The sequence below is a fragment of the Pungitius pungitius genome, chromosome 5, assembly GCF_949316345.1.
Source record: "Pungitius pungitius chromosome 5, fPunPun2.1, whole genome shotgun sequence".
NCBI lineage: Eukaryota > Metazoa > Chordata > Actinopteri > Perciformes > Gasterosteidae > Pungitius > Pungitius pungitius.
The window spans coordinates 14,731,772-14,751,167 of record NC_084904.1 but is presented as its reverse complement, the minus strand read 5'-3'; the positions used below and the strand labels follow the sequence as shown (position 1 = coordinate 14,751,167).

At 41.8% G+C, this 19,396-nt stretch overlaps 2 protein-coding genes across 5 annotated transcripts; one reads left to right on the top strand and one right to left on the bottom strand.

Annotated features, from left to right (window-relative positions):
- Positions 1-1,382: 1,382 nt before the first annotated feature.
- LOC119224550 (rho-related BTB domain-containing protein 2-like) lies at positions 1,383-10,845 on the bottom strand. Of its 4 annotated transcripts, none has more exons than XM_037481624.2 (10): positions 10,281-10,845; positions 8,408-8,609; positions 8,209-8,312; positions 7,929-8,114; positions 6,902-7,842; positions 6,693-6,811; positions 6,226-6,376; positions 6,036-6,124; positions 5,282-5,387; positions 1,383-4,821 (listed from the first exon to the last, which is right to left on the bottom strand). In XM_037481624.2, the coding sequence occupies exons 1-10, from the start codon at positions 10,343-10,345 to the stop codon at positions 4,616-4,618; spliced, it is 2,169 nt and encodes a 722-aa protein (XP_037337521.1). In that variant the 5' UTR covers positions 10,346-10,845; the 3' UTR covers positions 1,383-4,615. The 4 variants fall into 4 exon arrangements, with proteins under 4 accessions (XP_037337521.1, XP_037337523.1, XP_037337522.1 ...); XM_037481626.2 differs by lacking the exon at positions 10,281-10,845 and adding an exon at positions 10,053-10,274; XM_037481625.2 differs by lacking the exon at positions 10,281-10,845 and adding an exon at positions 9,972-10,062.
- Positions 10,846-12,939: 2,094 nt separating this feature from the next.
- On the top strand, positions 12,940-16,480 carry ido1 (indoleamine 2,3-dioxygenase 1). The gene is made up of 10 exons (XM_037481673.2): positions 12,940-13,146; positions 13,547-13,642; positions 13,713-13,832; positions 13,958-14,076; positions 14,178-14,192; positions 14,277-14,376; positions 14,487-14,604; positions 14,699-14,750; positions 14,838-14,986; positions 15,080-16,480. The coding sequence occupies exons 1-10, from the start codon at positions 13,054-13,056 to the stop codon at positions 15,457-15,459; spliced, it is 1,242 nt and encodes a 413-aa protein (XP_037337570.1). The 5' UTR covers positions 12,940-13,053; the 3' UTR covers positions 15,460-16,480.
- Positions 16,481-19,396: the final 2,916 nt, after the last annotated feature.

Sequence of the window (19,396 nt, the reverse complement as noted above, 5' to 3'; positions counted from 1 at the left end):
TGTAAAACAGAAACGGCTCTGAAACCGTCTGCAGAACAGCAGAAAAAAGGGAATATTTTTCGAGCGACAAATGTTTTGCTTCTTTCTGTTTAAATCTTTTTTATTCCAATTATTCCAATTCCAATATCGTCTGAAACACAGCTTACGTCCTGACAGTTGAGCTGAAAGGAGGCCTGTCGACACTGACAGCTTTGGAGAAGTGTCACTTTCACCTTGTTGCTTCTGATGAACGACAGTAGCTGCAGTTCTGTGTCGAGCATCTGTCCAGCAGTAAAGTTCCTGAACTGTAAACTAGTGCTTGGGTACTTCTCAAAGCACAAATGTAGGACTGTAACTTACAACTATTTGTATAATTGACTGAATTACCTAGTAGATTAAGTTACCGTTTGGTCTACATGATGTCAAAATGATTTCAAATACCAGACGAAGGTTCCCAAAACCTTGAGATGCCCTTTTTAAAATTGATATATAGTCTATACCACTTACAAACTAATTCATATACCTTATGTAATATAAATATAATATAATGCATGTCAAAATACAGCAGGAAACCTAAACATTACAAATGTTGGAACCTGAACATATTTGGCACGTTTCTTAAAAAATAAATAAAATCTCCAAATGTCTAAATGATTTACACAGACCCCAATTCTCCTGCAGTGTAGTCTTGGCCCCTCAGACTTTGTTCAGACACCTACAGCCGTTGTCTAGGCGACACATCGTGCACAGCACTGCACGTGACCAGCTGAATATTTAATATACTTGGCAACATTGGTCTTGATTTTCAAATGTCACTGTTTAATTACAATTGTTTAATTTGGATGCTTGATTACACTTGAGCTTTCTGGGCCCTGCAACCAAAGGTTTTACATGCTGCTACTGCCTTTCTATATTTAACCATAAACTTAACAGCAAAATTTGGCAAAAGTTACATTGTGCCACATGAGGGATAAAGTCATGTCATTACTTTTTGTTTGCTTATTGCTGATAGGTTAACATACACAGAAATGATGCATGTCACTCATTTGAGTCGTAATGCAAAGCATAGAAGTAACGCTTGCACAGACCATAATAGTTCTTTAAGCTGGTTTATCTTCATCCAGTGTACCAGGTGGTTTATAAATGATCGGGCATCCCTTGAGAGGGAGCCATCAGCCTATTAAATATGTCACTGCATATGCACTACAGTCATTGCAGAGTAGCGTTATCTACATTGATGATTGGTGATAAACATTACACTCTCTGAGAAGTTATCCACTACTTCTGGTTCAGATGTTGTTGCAGCTGCCGCCTCTGCACAGAGCACGAGCCTCACTGACCCGTGAGGCTGCAAACGATTTCATTTGACATCATTAGAAGGGGTTTGGGAAACAAAGACGGCACACGTTGCTCCTTTTTTATTTAGTAAATAGTATTTAAACATTTTCAAGAACACATGCTACAGGATTTTAGGTTTACAGCTTCTAAACAATGAAAACAGCTCTTGAGAACCTAAATACCTGGTGACTAAAGAAAATGTCACCCAGGTTTTGAACACTGAAAAAACATTCAATTTTTCCTTTTTTTTTCCTTTTCATGAATTATTGTTATTTTTGTAATATTTACTTTTCAACCATTTTTTGAACAAGGCCTCTTAATCTATGCAGTAGTGATTGTGCAGCATATAATATATTCCTGGTGCTGCTAAAGCTCCCTTTGGTTTGTGCTTCTCTGCAGCGTGAAATTAGCACCCAAACATATGGAGAAGGGCTCCAGCGACAACTTCTTTGTAATTTATGATCAAATCTTTTTCTTTTTTTTTACCTGATGTTGTGTACATATCTAATAATGATGTGTCTATATCCTCTAATACACTTTGAATATAACCTGGTGCTACAAAGCAGTGCAAGTTTGTAATTTCAAAGTTAGATATTTCAATATGCATAGTACAAAATGTTAAACTATGCAATTGCTCGTAGCAATTGCTATGCTAAGTCTGAATTTAAAGTCATCCCATTATTTATATTTACATGTTTGAGTTACAATCTAGCTTCCAATTGCCACACGATCCCGGCATTTTGGAATTATACAGACTCAAAAACTGGAGATCATTAGCATAAAGCGACTTACAAATGATGGAACAGATTTGAAATCCCTGCATTCACTTCATGATAAATGTCAGACATCTATGGTTTATCATTCTGTTAGTCTAGAGCGGCCTTAGTGGTTTGAGTCTTTAATTAGTTTGAATTTCCCAGCTCTAAAATGGCATGAACCCTGCACAGTGTTCAAACTAGAGCACACTCATTGCATCTATCAGACATCAATTGGTTTACATAAAGATTACGTACATTTACAGATCCACGCATGGTCTAGAGAGCACCATGGTAACGAAACAAAGAGCAAAAGGAATAGTGACCACAGCAACACTACTACACATTCAATTCCATACACTACACTGTACATTAAGGCATGAGGTGTTGTTGTTGCAAAACATCAGAAGAGGACTCTTTGAGAAATGCAATTCATGAGGAATTAAATGGATATCTATGAAATTGCAATCACACCAGCAAAGTAAGTTATAATAATATACACCCTCCTGCTGTTAAATTATTAGAATAAGTATTTTGTCAGAAAATCTGACAATATAAGATATTAGGCCAACAGTCTAAAAAAGTCAGAAGTAGGATCATCCTTCGGCCTCATGTGCCAAAAGATATTAAAGATTACAGTTATTATGTTTACTAATCAACAGTAAAAAGTGAATGTAATTGAGAACAATTTAAAGCTACTGCTTAGAGCGTCAGCATCACTAATCTGTATCTTACACTTTTAATGAGAATTTTGAGATCTCTTTTCATGGAGTATTAGTGATTGAATTGAAAGTTAGTACCAGCAAAAACTCATTTTCACTAAATTGATTCATAGCGCTTTAGGTTATAAACTGTTTGTGGGGCTCTAATATCTGTCTTAACATAAATTGCATGAAAATATGTAACCTGTCATGTGCATGATTAAGTTAGTCTTTCTTTGATATATGCTGCTATTAGACTTCTTTAATAACTATGACATGTTTCAAGGATGTACCAAGTCTTAGTAATGTAAATTATTTAAACACGTGTCTACTTAACCTTGCACTATAATACTATTTTACTATAAGTCCACTGTTAGTTTGAACTGCCTGTTTTCTTCAGAATATAATAGATGTAACTGGAGGTCAGCACAATGAGTATTCAGATAATTCACACAACAGTTTGTAGCTGCACAGTAACTAAATACAAGTCAAGTCTATTTTCAGTATATGTATTACCCTGTAATACTGTACATTCTTTAAAGATATATTGTGTTCAAAATCAAATCATGTAAAATGATTTGATCTCAACCACTTCCCAACCTTTTTTTTCTCAAAACATACATTTTAAGTATCCTGGTCAGCAGCCGCAGTTTGCCGCGACGACACCATTTGGTGCCGTTAACCATTATGCTGCTACTGGATTTTCTTTTGTGTGTGTCTCTGTGGAGAAGAGTCCAAAAGGTGCTTGAGGTGTGGAGAAGTATAGGAAGGACCTGACGCGGGCACGGGGAAGCCTCCTCCTGAATGTAGTCTGATCCAGCTGACTTCAGACAGTCAGGGGGCTACGATAAACCTCTAAAGGCCAACTCAACACCAGTGTCAGATGCGTTGAAACACACCATCAGGGTGTTGGGACGGACACTTGATTGATTGAGCTCTGCGAATGCTGCTATTCTCTTTTGAGATGTATCATGTGTATTTTTTGGATGACAGTGATCAAGCAAATGGAATCATAAAAGTGATGGACTTAGGGAACATGTGTGCTAACAAGCCTTATTAAAGCAACTCGTAGGAAATAATTGTGATCTGCTATTTATTTTGTTTAGGTACTTGTGTTTCAGGACATTGAATGCAATGTAAACTGAAGCCCCTTGATGAAAAGAGGCCACAAATCACAAGACCACAATGCAATTTGGATGAACCTGTCCAAACTCACATCATTTTAGCTTTGCAATCTGCACACAAACCATCTTGCCGATATTTCCCTTCATGCTTACATGATCAAAATCAGTATCAGTATTAGACTGGATGATTTAATTAATGAATTACAGGGCACAACACTGTTGTTACATCCTGTTGACAAGAGCAAACTGTACATTTAGTTTGGTGGATTGTACAAACACTTAAGGGCAATGTGTTATTTATATGAGACTGAGTAGTTCTGCATTTAATTGCTGGTTATTATTAATTCAGGTTAATTGATGATAGTTCAAAATAATACGTGAAATATTCTGTGCCAGCAGAGTTCTATTTTTTTTTTAACTTAAACAATCAGTATGACATTTCTTCTTTGCACCAATTACACTGTGCCATTTGTAAGTAAGGTTCATATCGCTGAGGTTTGAGTTTGATGTACACCAAGCTAAAATCTGAGGAACAATACTCATTACTTTAACCGCCAGATTAAGCTGAGCTTGCAGACCTGGAGAACAAACAGGAGGAGAGACCGTGTGCCTGAATAATCGGGGCGTGGGTAGCCAGTGGTGCTTTTCTTTTATTGTATCTTTAACAACTGGCATCCACGCTGATGCACTTCAGAGTTGACCTGGCCTTACCATTTGGTCAGATGACAGCGGATGAGCCAGAGGAAGGAGAGTTTCTATTAGGGGAGGAAGGAATGTTCCAGAAGAGCCACTTGCGCTTACATTGCCGCCTCTGGTACAGGTAGTCCTCCTTGTCGCGCTCTTTGCGTGCTCTTTGGTAGTGGTCGTCCTCTTTCAGATACCACACAGGTGGCCAGCGATGTTTCTCAAAGTATTCTTGGTTCTCTGCATGAGGATAAACTCCAAAATTTAGACATATAATTGAGGAATTCATTACTTTAAACATGTGTTATGGCTAAAACTAGCCTTTAATATACAAGCATAGCCTCAAGCTTCATCCAGTATTACAGCAAAGCTAAGAGCATTCACGAAGGAAAGACTAAGTATAGGCCTACTGCAAGTATTGATTGTGATGATACTCCCTATCACATAAAAATAAATGACTTTGCTGATTAAGCGCTACAAACTAATAACCTTCCTCGGGGGGTAGGAGCACAATGAGGTCAATCTGCTTTAACCGATTTAATGGCAGAGGTTCCTCAAAGAATTAAAAAAATGTTTTTATTTCATCATGTTGCGCTCCAAATGGCCACACAAGACACCCACTGAATGCCAGGTGAGTGTTTAGTATGAATGTGAGAGTATTTAAGGTCGCCAGCGTGCTATGGGATGAAATGTCCGTTACCTGTAGAATTGGCCCTCATCTCTCGGGGAAACTTGCGGCAGACACTGTTGTAGTTGGTGCAGATGTTGTGAAGACACCAGCCAGTGAGCTGTTGGGCGCCGTGGAACTGTCAACATACAAAGCATAACAAAGTTAACCGGTCTGTATTTGTGGATTGCAGCGATTTGGGGCAGAGGTCATACTATACCTACAGTTGCTGTGCAACGGGTGTTGCACTCGGCAGCGTTAGTGATACTTTAACATTCCAACATCCGCATGCCGAATTTAGCATGCTGTCCTTAGTATGGCATCTCAGAAACACATGCCTCCTCTTTAGGACACCACCGATTAGATAAGATGAGTATAAATGCATATCTTATCATTGTGCTTTGGTGGTAGATAATACCAAAGAAATGACCAATTAATCAAACGGACACACGGCTTCCGGGCATCTTTGCCCAGTCAGTAATGCGGCCTTGCATGTGACACTGATGAGATGAACGTGCAGCTGAATGATGACATAAGCTGAAGTGCTGAGGCTTACAGTATGTCCTAAATGTCGAGTGCCCCAAAGATCTGGAGCCATTTATTATGCCAAATAGCTTAGTTGCACTATGAGAAAGAGGTTATTTTGCTCCATGAGTAAAGACCATTCAGCCTCCAGAGCGGCTCTTCCCGAGAAAAGGCCCTCATTAATAAAATCCTAATTAGCCAAATGTTTATATCAGAGCTTTAAGTGTGTTTATGTTTACTGGTGATTAACAGGGTACACTACCTGGGCCATGTCCAAGTACACAAGCACGTCTCCATCAATATCCGCCCCCATCATTGCAGCCTCGGTCAATACTGTTACTGTGTAGAGCTCTGAGAGAAAGAAAAGCAGTTCACTGTTCACAACGCAACAATGGCTTTGTGTGAACCAACCCTGTGCTGTACGGCGTATGTAACCATACCAAACGTCGTACCTGTAAGTGCAACCAGGTGGGGGAGGCAAAGACGATTGGCAAGAACAATAAGCTCCATTGCGTCCAGGTCAGACCGAGAACAAAACCGACCCGTGTAGAGATATTCTAGCACGGCCCTCATACAGCTGCGAGTTGTGTTTGGAAACAACACCTTAAAAACAAGGACGTGAGACCGTCAGGATTCACAGGCGTAGCGATTATGCAACGTTTTTGATTTAATAAAGAAACAAATTTCACATGGAGAAAAAGTTAAAGAAACTCCAGTTGTTAATTCCCCTTTTCAGTTGAGCTTCAGCTGCTCAGGCTGAAATCTAAATCTCAAACCATCTTCAGAACATACATGTATTATCTTTCACTAGTATTATGTTCTGTGGAGGTACAAAAACTGAGCTCACACAAGTAAACTATCGTTGCATTGAATAAATATCCTGAGCTCTGTATCCTGAGTTCTCTGTCAAACCACTTACCTCTTTGGTGCAGCTCTCCACAAAAGGCCCACCAAACATAGCTGCCATCCAATCACAGCTGGAGATGAGTAAAGGCTTGTGGGCCATGATGGTCCCATCATCTAGCTTGAATACTACATCTGTAATACAGAGGTGAAACACACAATCTTTAAACAATCTGTTTTCAAGCAGGACACCTGAACAATTCCAGATGAATGGTTTCCACTCACCAGAAAAGGTGCCTTTGGCCAAACACTCTTTGACTCTGTTTGTGCGCCGTACATGGAAGGCTTTGGTGATTTCTTGGTTCATGAAGGCTTCATTGTTGAGGATGTTTGCCACCATCATCCGCAGGTCAAAGACCTCCAGCAGTTCAGCGATGTGGGCAACGTGCATTAGCTCTTTTTCATTCTCGTCCAGCTGACCCGTATACAAGTAGCGAAGCACCGCTCGGAAAGGGCCGAGCTGCATGGACTGGTCCATGTGCACCACAGTCATGGGCCTGGGGCTGTATGTGAACGGGTCATCCACCAGCTCCTCCTGGATACTGACAAAGGCTCGGCTCCACGAAGAGAGCAGTTTTCCTCGTCGGGCCCCATCGGAGTCTTTCAAGGTCCCGTCACTGGTGCAGGCCCTGAGGTTGGCCCTGTCGCCATCATCGCTGAGTTCGCAAACATCAAAACTAGCAGCACGCATCAGCAGCTCTCTGCCAGAGAGCGGGCCACGGGAGGGCCTTTCGGTCTCCTCGTTATGTGCGTCCATTATGAAGAGATCATAGAACTTTGAGGAGGACGTCGCCAAGTAAATCTTGTGTGCAAATATTTTCTGTCGCTCCTGTAGGACCAGGATGACATCAGCACAGTGTGGGTCCTCCAGGAGCCCGACTGGATGCTCCTCGGTCGTGGTTGGGGGAGGAGGCACAGTGATTATAGGCGGGGGAGGTTTCGGTGGCAGGAAGGGCGCCTGAAGGAGAGGCCGCTGAACATTTCTGAGGTGAGATTTCCAAAACTGCAGGTGTCTGCGCGAGATGAGCGCAGCTCGGATAGCGTTATCAAAGACGTCCTTTACTCCAAATTGAGCAACAACACTGGTTTCGTAATACGGCACTCCCAACTCTTTGGCCACCTCGCGGCCTCTTTCTGGAGGAAGAATCTCATTGGATTTAATGGGTCTGAAACACAAGAAAATACATCAGAGACAGTTTTCACCATAGAAAAGAATGAATCTCAAACATTCATCCAAACATAGGGGCAATACCTCGCTAAGGGCCTCCGGGCCCTGTTTACTGCCTCCAGGTCGGCATAGCGCAGGTCCAGCTGACAGCCAACTAAAATGACAGGAGCCCGGGGACAGAAGTGCTTGATCTCGGGGTACCACATGGTCTTCACATGGTATAGAGAGTTGGGGTTGGCAATTGAGAAGCACAGTACCACCACATCAGACCTGCAAAGAAAGAGGTGGGAGAAATTCACTAAACCCAGAAAGCATCAGTGTTGTACAGGCAGATTGGTCTGACAGAATTTTTACAATACCTTACCTGCCGTATGCAAAACGCCGGTCCTTATGGTGGTCCCCAAAAGTATCCCAGAGACGGAGGGACACACTGACTTCATCCACCACATCTCTGGAGCGCTCTAGTACCTAATAAGAGATGCATTCATTTCTGTAATCCATCATTGGTTTGGGTGTAGCTTTTGAGATTTAAATCATAAAAAGGCATGTGCTTGCACACTTACCTCCTGGCACACTCTGTACTGGTCAATTGCCCAAACTGTGGGCACATGGGTAGCGAGTAACTGGTATTGAGTCAGTGTGGCGTTGCACGCCCGGGCGCAGATAAGGCGGGTCTTTCCCACTGCATTGTCTCCCACCACCACACACTTGATAGTTTCAACGTTAGGCCTCTCATAGTCCATATCAGAATCTGTCAGCTGGGACCTGTAAAAATAGGCACAGAAAGCTGCATCAGCTCCTGAAATCCTAAACGATTTTCTTGGACAATACAGGAACATGAATCAATAGGGATATTAGACACTGTGACTACTCCTCATCTGCACTGCTCATTCTGCCTGCAGAGCTATCAATGGACAGTCTCGTGACCTCCCTGTGCCCATTCACAAGTTCCTCATGAAGCACATTTTTATTAAAGGGACAAGGAGTTTGCAGCTCAACCTTTACAACGTTCCAAAATCCATTTAAAAGTGAATTATTTAGCTTTCCCACTATGGACATAAAGGCTGATACTCTTATTCCAACCGTTTGCAAACCTAAAATACCTTTCTCTGTTCACAATGCAAAACAAAAGTACCGTAGAGCTTATTGTAGCTCAAATAATTACAACGTAATTCATTTGTATAAGTACTTAAGTTATGAAAACCACAAATCCGCCATCATTAGATGAAATTGAGGGAATAGATTAATAAACCATTTTCTGCCTCTGAAAATGGTGGCTAATTTAGGCAGCTGTTATGGTTTCCAAGGGAACTGCAGTCCGTGTCTCTGTGTGTCACAGCTTATATCAGACAATCTTCCATCTATTACACAATCATGTTTTTTTTCCTTAAATTGAATTAATTAATTTGTGCCACCAAAGCTCACAGGCGCAAACCATGGGTGCTATAATGTCTAAGCTTTTGTCACTTAGTGAGCTATATCTTTAATCTCCATGCTCCATCGCTCAATGTGACTTTTGTCCCAGAATCCTCCCCCTTAAAAGACTTACTGCAGCAGAGGAGGATTATCCAATAGTGCAAACTTCTTATGAATGAGGTCAGATGCTGTTTTCTTGTCCCTCTGCCAGGACCTACTGTAAAGAAATACAACAGGCACCCTCCCTATATAAAACATCACCAATGGTCACCTACACTACAGCCACATTGCTGATTCTCTATCACAACAATTATATAATAATCGTTTGTTGTTGTTCTCTTAGCAGGATTTCACATTTGGATTTTGGATGCCCTGCTGGATACTATTACGGAGGATTACTATGATTTCTCCTGACGTTTGCGGCCATTCAAAAAAAAAAAGAAATCATCCCTCCGTTGACTGCCCGATCTGCATCCCTATAGGCTGGGTCTCGCCTCCATTTCGGTAGGCTATATACATAAAGGCGTGTGACGGGCCTGTGCGACACTGCACAGACACACCGCCTCTATCATCGCGTATTCACGTGCGCTTTCCGGTAACCGTCTGCGCTGCGCAACTCCCCAACTAATTCATAATTGCATACATGGACCTCAAAAAAAAAAAAACACACACACACAGACACACACAGTCCACACCCCAGAACATCCTCACCAATCGCAATCGCCATTCAATACGCGCGCATCTTCGATTAACACCCGCAGCAAAGATGACCAAATGGTGCATATATCCTACCAGAAGGACCGATCAGACCCGGCGGCAGCACCGAGCCACTAGTCATGCGGCTCTGCTGCGTTACACCTTATGTAACACGCCGTCACTGACTCCTGAGCCTGTTTGTCGGGCTGCGCGTCCACATCGCGATCCAAAAAAAAAACACACAAAAACAAAACCGAACAGCGATGAAGGAAACGACGGGGAGACGGTTTCCTCTGCGGGGAGATGTGTGACGTTCCCTCTTACCGCAACGCGAGGAAGTGCTGCATCGGTTTGGTCGATGATGAACGAGATAAAAAGCAGGGCTCCATCGGACGCCGGTTGCACCTGAGGGCGGCTCGTAGTTAACTTCATCTTCACGGCGGGGCGAACAGGTCTCGAAAACAAGCGGCCACCCGCAGATGTTTCAGGTAACTGGATCAGGGAGATTAGTCCAATTGCATTGCCGAAAATACGAAAGCTGACCTGAAGCGTGTGGGTGCGATGCAGCGCTGCAGCCCTGACCGTCACGGAGCCACCTGCACGTACTGTAAGGCACTGTGTCAGCTAATAATAGACAGGCAAAAAAAAAACAGAACAAAAACATTCATCACTAAACACTGATCCACTTTAAAGTCACAAACATCTCATTCCAAAGCCCTTAAGCCGCCACGGGAGACTACGTGCAGTCCTGTGCGTGTCTTTGTTGTTTTACCTCCCTTCAAATAATCTGGATTATTGACTACTTTGCGCAGTTTAACCGTAGGTTTCTGTTGCGATTGAAATGAAGTGCATCATACACCCTTCGTGCATTCAGGTTTGGTTGTAGAAAAGTACTGTATTATTTCAGTATTTACGATCAGGTAATGTTAACAGAGAGTAAACAATGAGGGGCAGGTCTATTCTATTTATGGAAGGACAGGTGTTGCTCAGCTATAATGAACTGTATGTGACAGGTAGGTGATTCAATACAAAAGGAAACTTAAAAACAGAAAGAAAAAAAACAAAGAATAAGAGAGTCATGCTGCCTGTTGAGCATGCACATTGAGCTGTTCTAAATTCCCTCTTTGGGCTCTTTTGAACTGAGTATTTATGACGTGTAGTTCCTGTCATGGCTTTAGAGAGAATTGCAGTCATAAAAAAGTGGGATTTTTACATTTACACTAAATGTCCTGCAGTAGTTATTTTATGGGCTGAAAGGCACAAAATAGTATTTTTGTTTATATCTTAAAAAATGGAACTGGAAGTTTTTCTCTTTTAAATAAAGGGTATTTTCACTGCAATTTAATTTAGTGATACTCTCTTCACAGCCGCAGATGATGTGGTTTAAGGGAAGCTTCAATCTGCAATAAAAGCTGTTCCCAACACTTGATTTATCTTTTACCTTGGTCAACTGTGTTTGCCTAGACTATATTATCAGACTATATTATTATATTAGCCAGTTCAGGAATTTTTTAATGCACTTCAGGCTGAAATACTGATTTGTGATAATTGTAATTTTAATCCATAAAGCCTGTTTTACTAAAACTCCTGTAATGTCAACTCTGCTCCACCAGGAAGGGCTAAAAGTCTAATTTACATGTCCTTCAAACCCCACTTAGAGCCACACCACAATAAAGCAAAGGGTGGAACAAATTAAACTGAAGAAGTGCATTGTAATGAAACACATTAAATAATTATGAATTAACATATCATACCATTGATGCTTTCTACTTAAAGAATAAAAGTAAGCCACAAGGAAGCAATACTGTAATGTTAGAGCGTTACCTGAATAGGAACCAGAATATCAAACACAAGTTCTCAGAAGTAAAACATTCTTATTATATATAATGATTAATGATAAATGCAACTTGGTGCTGTGGACAGAGATGAGAAGTGGGTGGAGTTAACCTTTGGTGTTTCCCTTTTACCCCTGTTCCTAGAATTGATCCATTATCTATAACTGCTTATGCTTTTAAGGGTTTTGGGGAGCTCGATCCCAGCCAACATAAGGTCTTCATGGACAGGTCTCCAGACGATCATATTGCTGACACATACACATAAAGAAAACCAATCATGCTTACGTTCACACCTACAGGCAATTTTGAGTCAAATATGAACCTAACCTGGATGTCTTTGACCTATTGGAGGAAGCCGACTTATGGAGATCATGCACAATCCACACAGAAGCTCAGCAATGTCAAACTCAGAGCCCTCTTAGAGGTGACGGTTCCTTTGCAGCACGGTGCAGATGCACCGTGGTGTAAAGTGTCCTCTTAGAATTAAGTTTTTTAGTTTCGCTCACTGAGCCACCTTTCAGTAAACTATTTGCAGCTTTGTACAAAACAGAAGGCTACACATCCAAATCAAGCCTCAAGTCTCTTAAGGTCTGAACGTTACATCATCCGCCGCGTGCCTTCCGGTCTGCTCAGAATACGTATATTCCTTATATCTAAGGAATCCGAAGAATGCAAGCTACTGTATCAGCAGCACTCCTTTATCTATCAGCCTTGATTAGTTGTTTGGTAAATGCTCACTTTAAACAGGCTGTTGTAATCCAATATGAAAAAAAATATTACACCAAGTTGCAACTAATGAAAATGTATAATCTACTGTAACACAATTGTCGTGGAAATAATCTTACTTACCATCATAGCCTTATAATGTGCTCTTATATTCTAAATGCTTTTTTAGAACTTAAGAGCAAGGTAAAATCTGTTCAGTGGTATAATTTAACAGGGGCTGGTTAAATGCAAGGCTGATGTGATAGAATATTTAGCATTAAACATGTTTTTTCAATAAAATGATAAGTGGAAGTGAAGAACGTAATATCAGTGGACATCTTCTACATGCACTTCTGATTCATGGTGAAGCATTGATACTGTTTGCCAAACTTAACCTTAGAATTGTGCAACATCCGAAGTGAGGGATCAATGTGTAACTGCTACGGACAGCAGCTTTAAAGTGAACTCTGTGCCAAAGTCCAGACGCATCGTCGGCTCCTGAAACATTCAGATAGTCCACGATCGTTGCTGTCAGTGTGGTCTCAGTTTCTTTCTCTATGGCTTCTGCTGAACCAGACTCCAAACCTGCTTTCTCTCTGGAGTCCTACCATGTCTCTGAAGAGCTTGGTTTCATCCTCCCGGATCCTCTGGTAGGTTTGATGGATTAGTTTCCCTTGTGAACAGGCAGTTGTACTGAAATATAAAATTGTCAGTAAGTCTTTGATCGTCTTTCAGCTAACCTTAAATGTAGTTCACATTTGGTGGAATCACAGTCTAGAAGTTATAAAACTGTGAACTGGTGACCCGAGGTATTGATTGAAACTAACTGATCGAGGGAAGTTTAACACTGTTTGCTTTTTGAATTGACTTTTAACCCATAAGCAATATGTGTTAACAAAAGTTTCACATAGCAACATAACAAATTAAATGCTAATATTGGGAGGGATTTAAAAAAGGATCTCTTATATTCAACTTCACATCTGTGCACTGCTTTATTTAATTTCTGTTCGTCGTGGTGATCATCACCATTTACTTTGATGGACATAAAAGGAAGAGCTACCACCGTACTACAAGCCATGGATGGATATTGCCCTGCGAGTCCCGGAGCTCGTGCACTCCCACGAGTTGCGCCTTCTCATTAACAAGGTAGGTGGGGACGAACAATTCACTAGATCTATGGAGCCGTTGGTTAGTGGTTAATGCCCCGTCTGTTCAGATGCCACAGCTGAGCAACCAGTTTCTGCTGAAACACCGTGAGTTGCGCTTGGCCCACCTGGCCCTCAGTGTGATGACCATGGGCTACATGTGGCAGGAGGGAGAGAACAACACAGTGGAGGTATCTCTTTTTCTTGCCTTTCTCTCTGTCGTATCGACTCGTTTTTTTCCCTGCCTGCTATCAGTTGCTCTGCAATATACCAATTCACATGAATGAATTTCCACCTTCAATGATCTTCTTTTAAGACGCTACCACATAACCTGGCGGTCCCATACTGGGAGGTGTCACAGCGTTTAGGACTTCCCCCAATTCTCACCCATGCAGATGCAGTACTGGCTAACTGGAAGAAGAAGGATCCCGCGGGGTACGGCCAGTTAGCTTCTGCCTTTGCTTTGGTTGCCCTCTGAAATGTCTGGTGTTAAATCTGTTCTCTCTCTTTTTCCATCCGTATGTATCCTGAACCAGTCCTTTTGACATGGAGTAAGTACATCTCTGTCCTCTACGCGTGATGCATCAAAATATGTGGATGAATGCAAAGGTTACTGTTGTACGTGTAACACGCAGGAACCTGGAGGTGCTGGTGAGCCTCCCAGGTGGAGACAGCACCAGAGGTTTCTTTTTGGTCACTCTGCTGGTGGAGCTGGCAGCAGTTCCTGCATTGAGGGTGAATATTTACCCCGAAATGTGTGATTTAAGCATTGTTGTTTGAATAGTCCAACATGAATTAAATGGTGGGACATCTCAGACAAAGCCACTTAATTACTTGTGTTGCAGAACATTCCCACTGTGATCAACGGTGTCAGGTGTGGAGACACTGAGACGGTGGCTACAGGCCTGGAGGTCATCAGCCAATCCATACAGGACATGACAGATAAACTGAAACTGATGCAGGGTGATCACTCTAATTTGAACTTGAACAAATAAATAATGAATATTTCTCATTGACTGTATGTCATTTTAATGATATGATTTTTTTTTATCTTAAGTTTACGTGGAGCCTGCAGTATTCTATGGCATAATGAGGATCTACTTGTCTGGGTATTTTGTTTTTATTTGACTGACTTTTTAAGTGATACATGTTTTTCAGTTGTGTAATTGTGTGTGTGTCCATGAACACAAACGTAGGTGGAAAGACAACCCCTGTATGCCAAAGGGACTGGTATATGAAGGGGTCCAGGCGGAGCCCATGGAGTATTCGGGGGGGAGTGCTGCACAGAGCAGCTTGCTGCACTCCTTCGACGAACTTTTTGGAGTCAAACATGAAGCGAAAAGTGGTAAGATGGATGGTTTTTTTTCCCCTTTGATTGATCACAACAGTTGCACAGCTGTTTGAAAAGGTCTCATTGTTATGATTCTGCCATATTTAGGTGCCTTTCTAACCCGCATGAGGAACTACATGCCACCGGCACACAAGCTGCTGATCGCGGACATCTCGTTGGAACCCTCCCTGAAGAGTTTTGTCCAGCAGCAAGACAGCCAGAGGCTGAGCCAGGCCTTTCAGCACTGTGTCACAAAGCTGTTGGCTTTGCGCAGCTACCACATCAACGTCGTCAGCCGCTTCATCACTGTGCCTGCTGCCCGCGCCCGACAACTGAGGAACCAGAGCCGGGAGCTGGAGGGGGAGATGATCAGCAGAGCACCCAGAGCGTTAGAGGAACAGGGCACCGGTGGCTCCAGCATCATGAGCTTCCTTAAGACTGTGAGAGACCAAACAAAAGACACTTTGTTGCATGAGACAAGCGAATAAATGAAGCACCACAGCTGGTGTGATCCGTTATCACTAGGGATGGGTATTTTTTCTTTTGTTGATTTATTTCGATTTTAAAACAATACCGGTGCCTAAACAATAGATTAACTGTTTAAAAAATACTGTAAATATAAATAGATTAAAAAAACACTCAAACTTTTTAACTTGAACAATATGAACGAACTATGAACAATATATTAACTGTTTACAGTTTAGTAACTTGGTGTTTCCCCTCTATAAGAGCTCGTGATGTATATATTATTTCATTGGAATATAAGGTATATTAATCATTTCATTTTAGATTCATTCTCATTGTGCATGAACTAAAGATATGTATCATATTAAAAAGTTTATCTTGGATTCACTCTCCTTGTAGAATTTATTATTATTTCTATGTTTTGGCAATGCTTTGCTGCGTAAAATAAAGACGAAAAGAATCAAACCATCTGGCGTGAGGAAATGGAGTCACGTGTCTGCATCTCATTGCGGCTTAATGACGAACAACCCCGAAGGAACGCAGCTACACCCTCTGTTTAATACTTCGGGGAACCAGCCGCGTGCTCTCCTTAATAACGGAGGGAAACACTGACTTAAATAAATACAAATAGATAGAGATAGGTAGATGGCTAGCTAGCCGCTGTAGCTACACAAGCGGCAAGCTCCCGTTAGCTGCTGCGAGGACGCAGTCATCACAGTGTGTTAAATAAAGTTGTTCAATCGGCTCAAGCACCAAATTCTACGTTGCGTTTCGGTACGGTAGGTACCGGTCGTGTAGGAACCGGTGCTATATTGGTACCGGTTCTCAGTACCCAACCCATAGTTATCACTGAGGGTACACAGCGGAGGGTCTGACCTGAATCACATAAAACACTTCTGATTACTTACAGTGAAACTACTTTGAATGTGATTTAAAGGAGGCCTTGTGGCAGAGTGAGAGTGTGAGGCCTCCATTGTTCGTCTTACACAAAGCTTTGTTCCATCTGTAAAGAAACTTCAGACAGGAGCGATACCCGTTATTCAGACCACACCGCAGATCAAACCATTGCTGTTACTTTCCATTAAATTAAACCACTAAAAAAATGCATCTGTTGTATCTACAATCATTGCTAAACCCCCTTTCAATGAGAAGGAGTTTTTGAGCCAATTAAAAATGTCTCCGCTGCTTAAAAACGTAGCTGCCTTTAGCGTTTCTGTTTAATGACCAAATACATTTACTGATGTTTAAAAGTTAATCATCGCGATTGAAGATTGAAAATTAATTATGTGGGAAAAAAATAACATGGTCAGGCTACTAGTTCAGCATGGTAATTTTATCACAATTTTATCACAAGAAGATTTAAAAACAATTGACACCACCTGTGCACCAAGAGCATGAAGGCTGGCGGCTAAATAAGTATTTCATCATCTTCAAATCGTTGTCTGAAGAGGTGTGATATCCACGCCAGCCTGACACACTAAAGTATCGACAGGCTGGGACCTGAACTCTCCCCCTCAGAAAATAATCAGTCTTGTGTGTCATCTTTGCTCCACAGTGTGTCCTCACAATGGGGTTTTCATGTGAAAGCACAAAGCACAATGCTGTGCAGAGATGCATCACTTATCAGAGTGGTTACCTCCAGCCCACAGCCAGCCCTCACATGCCCCTCTTTACTTCATGGGCCGAAAGTGTGGAAAACTCAGAGCGATGAAGGGATGGATTGTGTCATGAGTGGCTCACGCTGTGTAATCCTCGCCTTTCCTGGCTCATCTCCACCGTTTCATTTCAATAACAGCCTTGTCAGAGCAGATAAAACAGATAACGCAACAATTTGACTTTACAATTTACCCAAATCTAAGCAATCTGCTTTATCTTGCCCGTTTATTTTTTTTCACATTCTGGAAAGCAAGGAATACAACAGAAGAGCAAGTGAGACAGAAAACATGGGTGGCAAGGGCAAATAGTTTGCTCACGTCTTCCACAGCCAGAGCAAATACAGCCCTGACACCCTGACAACCCGGCAGTACACACCGGCCATCTCGAAGGATGTCTTCATTGTGTAGTCGGCCTTCATAGTCACTAATGTTTCACATCACGGCGGCGGCTGGATTCAGTGTGTTACATGACACACACATTAATGTACGAGCTCACTTGGTTTGCACTGACGCTGGTGTGAGAGATATTGCAAAATAAATGAGAGAAAGGTGTCAGCGTCATCCCCCTTAATGAGTAGGGATATTCTGTCTTAAATGTTCTGAAACACTAATGTTCCGTGTATTTGAGAATTAAACTTACAAGCAGATGCTAAAAAAGAAATTCTCATCACAGCAATTCAATGGAGTTATTCTTGTTTTCATGAAATCACCTCAAACATCCACATTCCATTCATCAGAGCCAACAGGATCACAGGCGTGGGTTCTCCTCTCTGTTTGGACAATTGGATATCTGCTCCTTGGTGGTTAACCTGGATATCCTGGATTCTGTCAGTTCAAAATGATGCTGCTGTTCACCTTAAGCAAAGCCAAGAATTTTACACACCCACGCCGGTCAGGCACGTCCTCATAATTCATTTACTGATCAGTTTGGAAAGTATTCTGCTGCTAAGCGACTTTCATCTCTATTCTTTCACAACCAATGTTCCGAATCTGTCTACACAGGATAATGATTAAATATCATGTTTACTTGAGACCAGATACCACTGGAACTCTCAAAATAAGTTTCACTGTGATTCTCCCTCCCACAGGGTATTCAATTAGTGGTCTAAAATAATTGAACGAAATAGTGACAGTTCAGCTCGACAAGAGGTTAGTGTTCCCAACTTTCCTAGTGCCCCGACACCACCAGACTGCATCTTCCTCATAATACCTCCCCATGGACAGGTTCCATGGAAGCCTCTCTAAACAAAAGCAAATGTACTCTGTTGCTTAACTTCTTTTTAGTTAACAAGCTCACAAAGTCAACGGTACCGTGTTCACCTCCATAATGTTTATTTGCTCATTGTCACCGAAAGTTTATTAGATGTATTTTATGATGCAGCTACCATGAATTTTTGTAGTAAATGACATGGTAATATATGCAATATCCTTTTTAGACCTGATTAGAAAATGTAAGATTCTTTTACTAAATAAAAGTTTTCTTCCAGCAGTATCTGTATCTGTCCTGCAGAACGCTCGCTCCGTGGTGACCTCTAGCACAGTAAGCTTATTGACCTGTCCTCATTCCGCTCATGTCTGACTGTGTGATTTGGCCTCTTTCACTGAGATATTTGCTTTTTTTTATCGTAAGCTGTTTCACCCTTCACAATACTTTAACTTAGTAAAATCCCAGTCAACTAAAAACACTGAAAGACGGACAGCAGCAGATCATATTAGAATTTCAAGCTTCTATTAAATGGAGCTTAAGCGGTAGTTCTGTAAGGAAGACTCCCTTTACGCCACAAGTAATTTAGGTATGCCTCAGCTGGTCTCCCAGCATTATGCTATCAGCGGAGATTGCAGGTGTATACGACCAACAGAGGTATATCATCATATAGTAGCTGTCAAACCTTTAATGGGGTTCTCTCTGTTGTTGCTGTCAGGTGTCATTTAAGAGCGAAACCGGACCCCAGAATATCCCGGTTTAAGATGGAGTCCAATCGGCAAAGATTGTGCACTTTTTCAATGTTAGACATGTGAAATAAATGTTTGTCAATTCAGACCGAGTCTCTCCTGATTGAAATGATTACTTGTGGTGCCTTGGGTCCCTTTAATTGAACTGTATCCTACTTACAATGACCTAAAGGCTCTTACAATTAAGTGAGGCTTCCTGAACGGTTTCCCCACTGACCACAACGACACATTTAAAATCTGATTTTGTTGGGAGGCTTTCCTCACAAGATTAGCAGCAGCGCACAGACGTCACGGCCTTTTGTGTTAAAGGTTAAGGCAACTTTGAGCTGTGTGTAAGGGAATACAGCTCAAC

Excerpts from the sequence above, each read along its gene's own strand:
- LOC119224550 (XM_037481624.2), bottom strand. The coding sequence starts at position 10,345 with ATGGAGCCCTGCTTTTTATCTCGTTCATCATCGACCAAACCGATGCAG. Across the intron at positions 6,377-6,692 it reads TGGAGAGCTGCACCAAAGAG|GTGTTGTTTCCAAACACAAC; the intron begins GTAAGTGGTTTG and ends CTTGTTTTTAAG. Across the intron at positions 5,388-6,035 it reads TGTACTTGGACATGGCCCAG|TTCCACGGCGCCCAACAGCT; the intron begins GTAGTGTACCCT and ends GTATGTTGACAG.
- ido1 (XM_037481673.2), top strand. The coding sequence starts at position 13,054 with ATGGCTTCTGCTGAACCAGACTCCAAACCTGCTTTCTCTCTGGAGTCC. Across the intron at positions 13,147-13,546 it reads TCATCCTCCCGGATCCTCTG|GAAGAGCTACCACCGTACTA; the intron begins GTAGGTTTGATG and ends TGGACATAAAAG. Across the intron at positions 14,751-14,837 it reads ATGAGGATCTACTTGTCTGG|GTGGAAAGACAACCCCTGTA; the intron begins GTATTTTGTTTT and ends ACACAAACGTAG.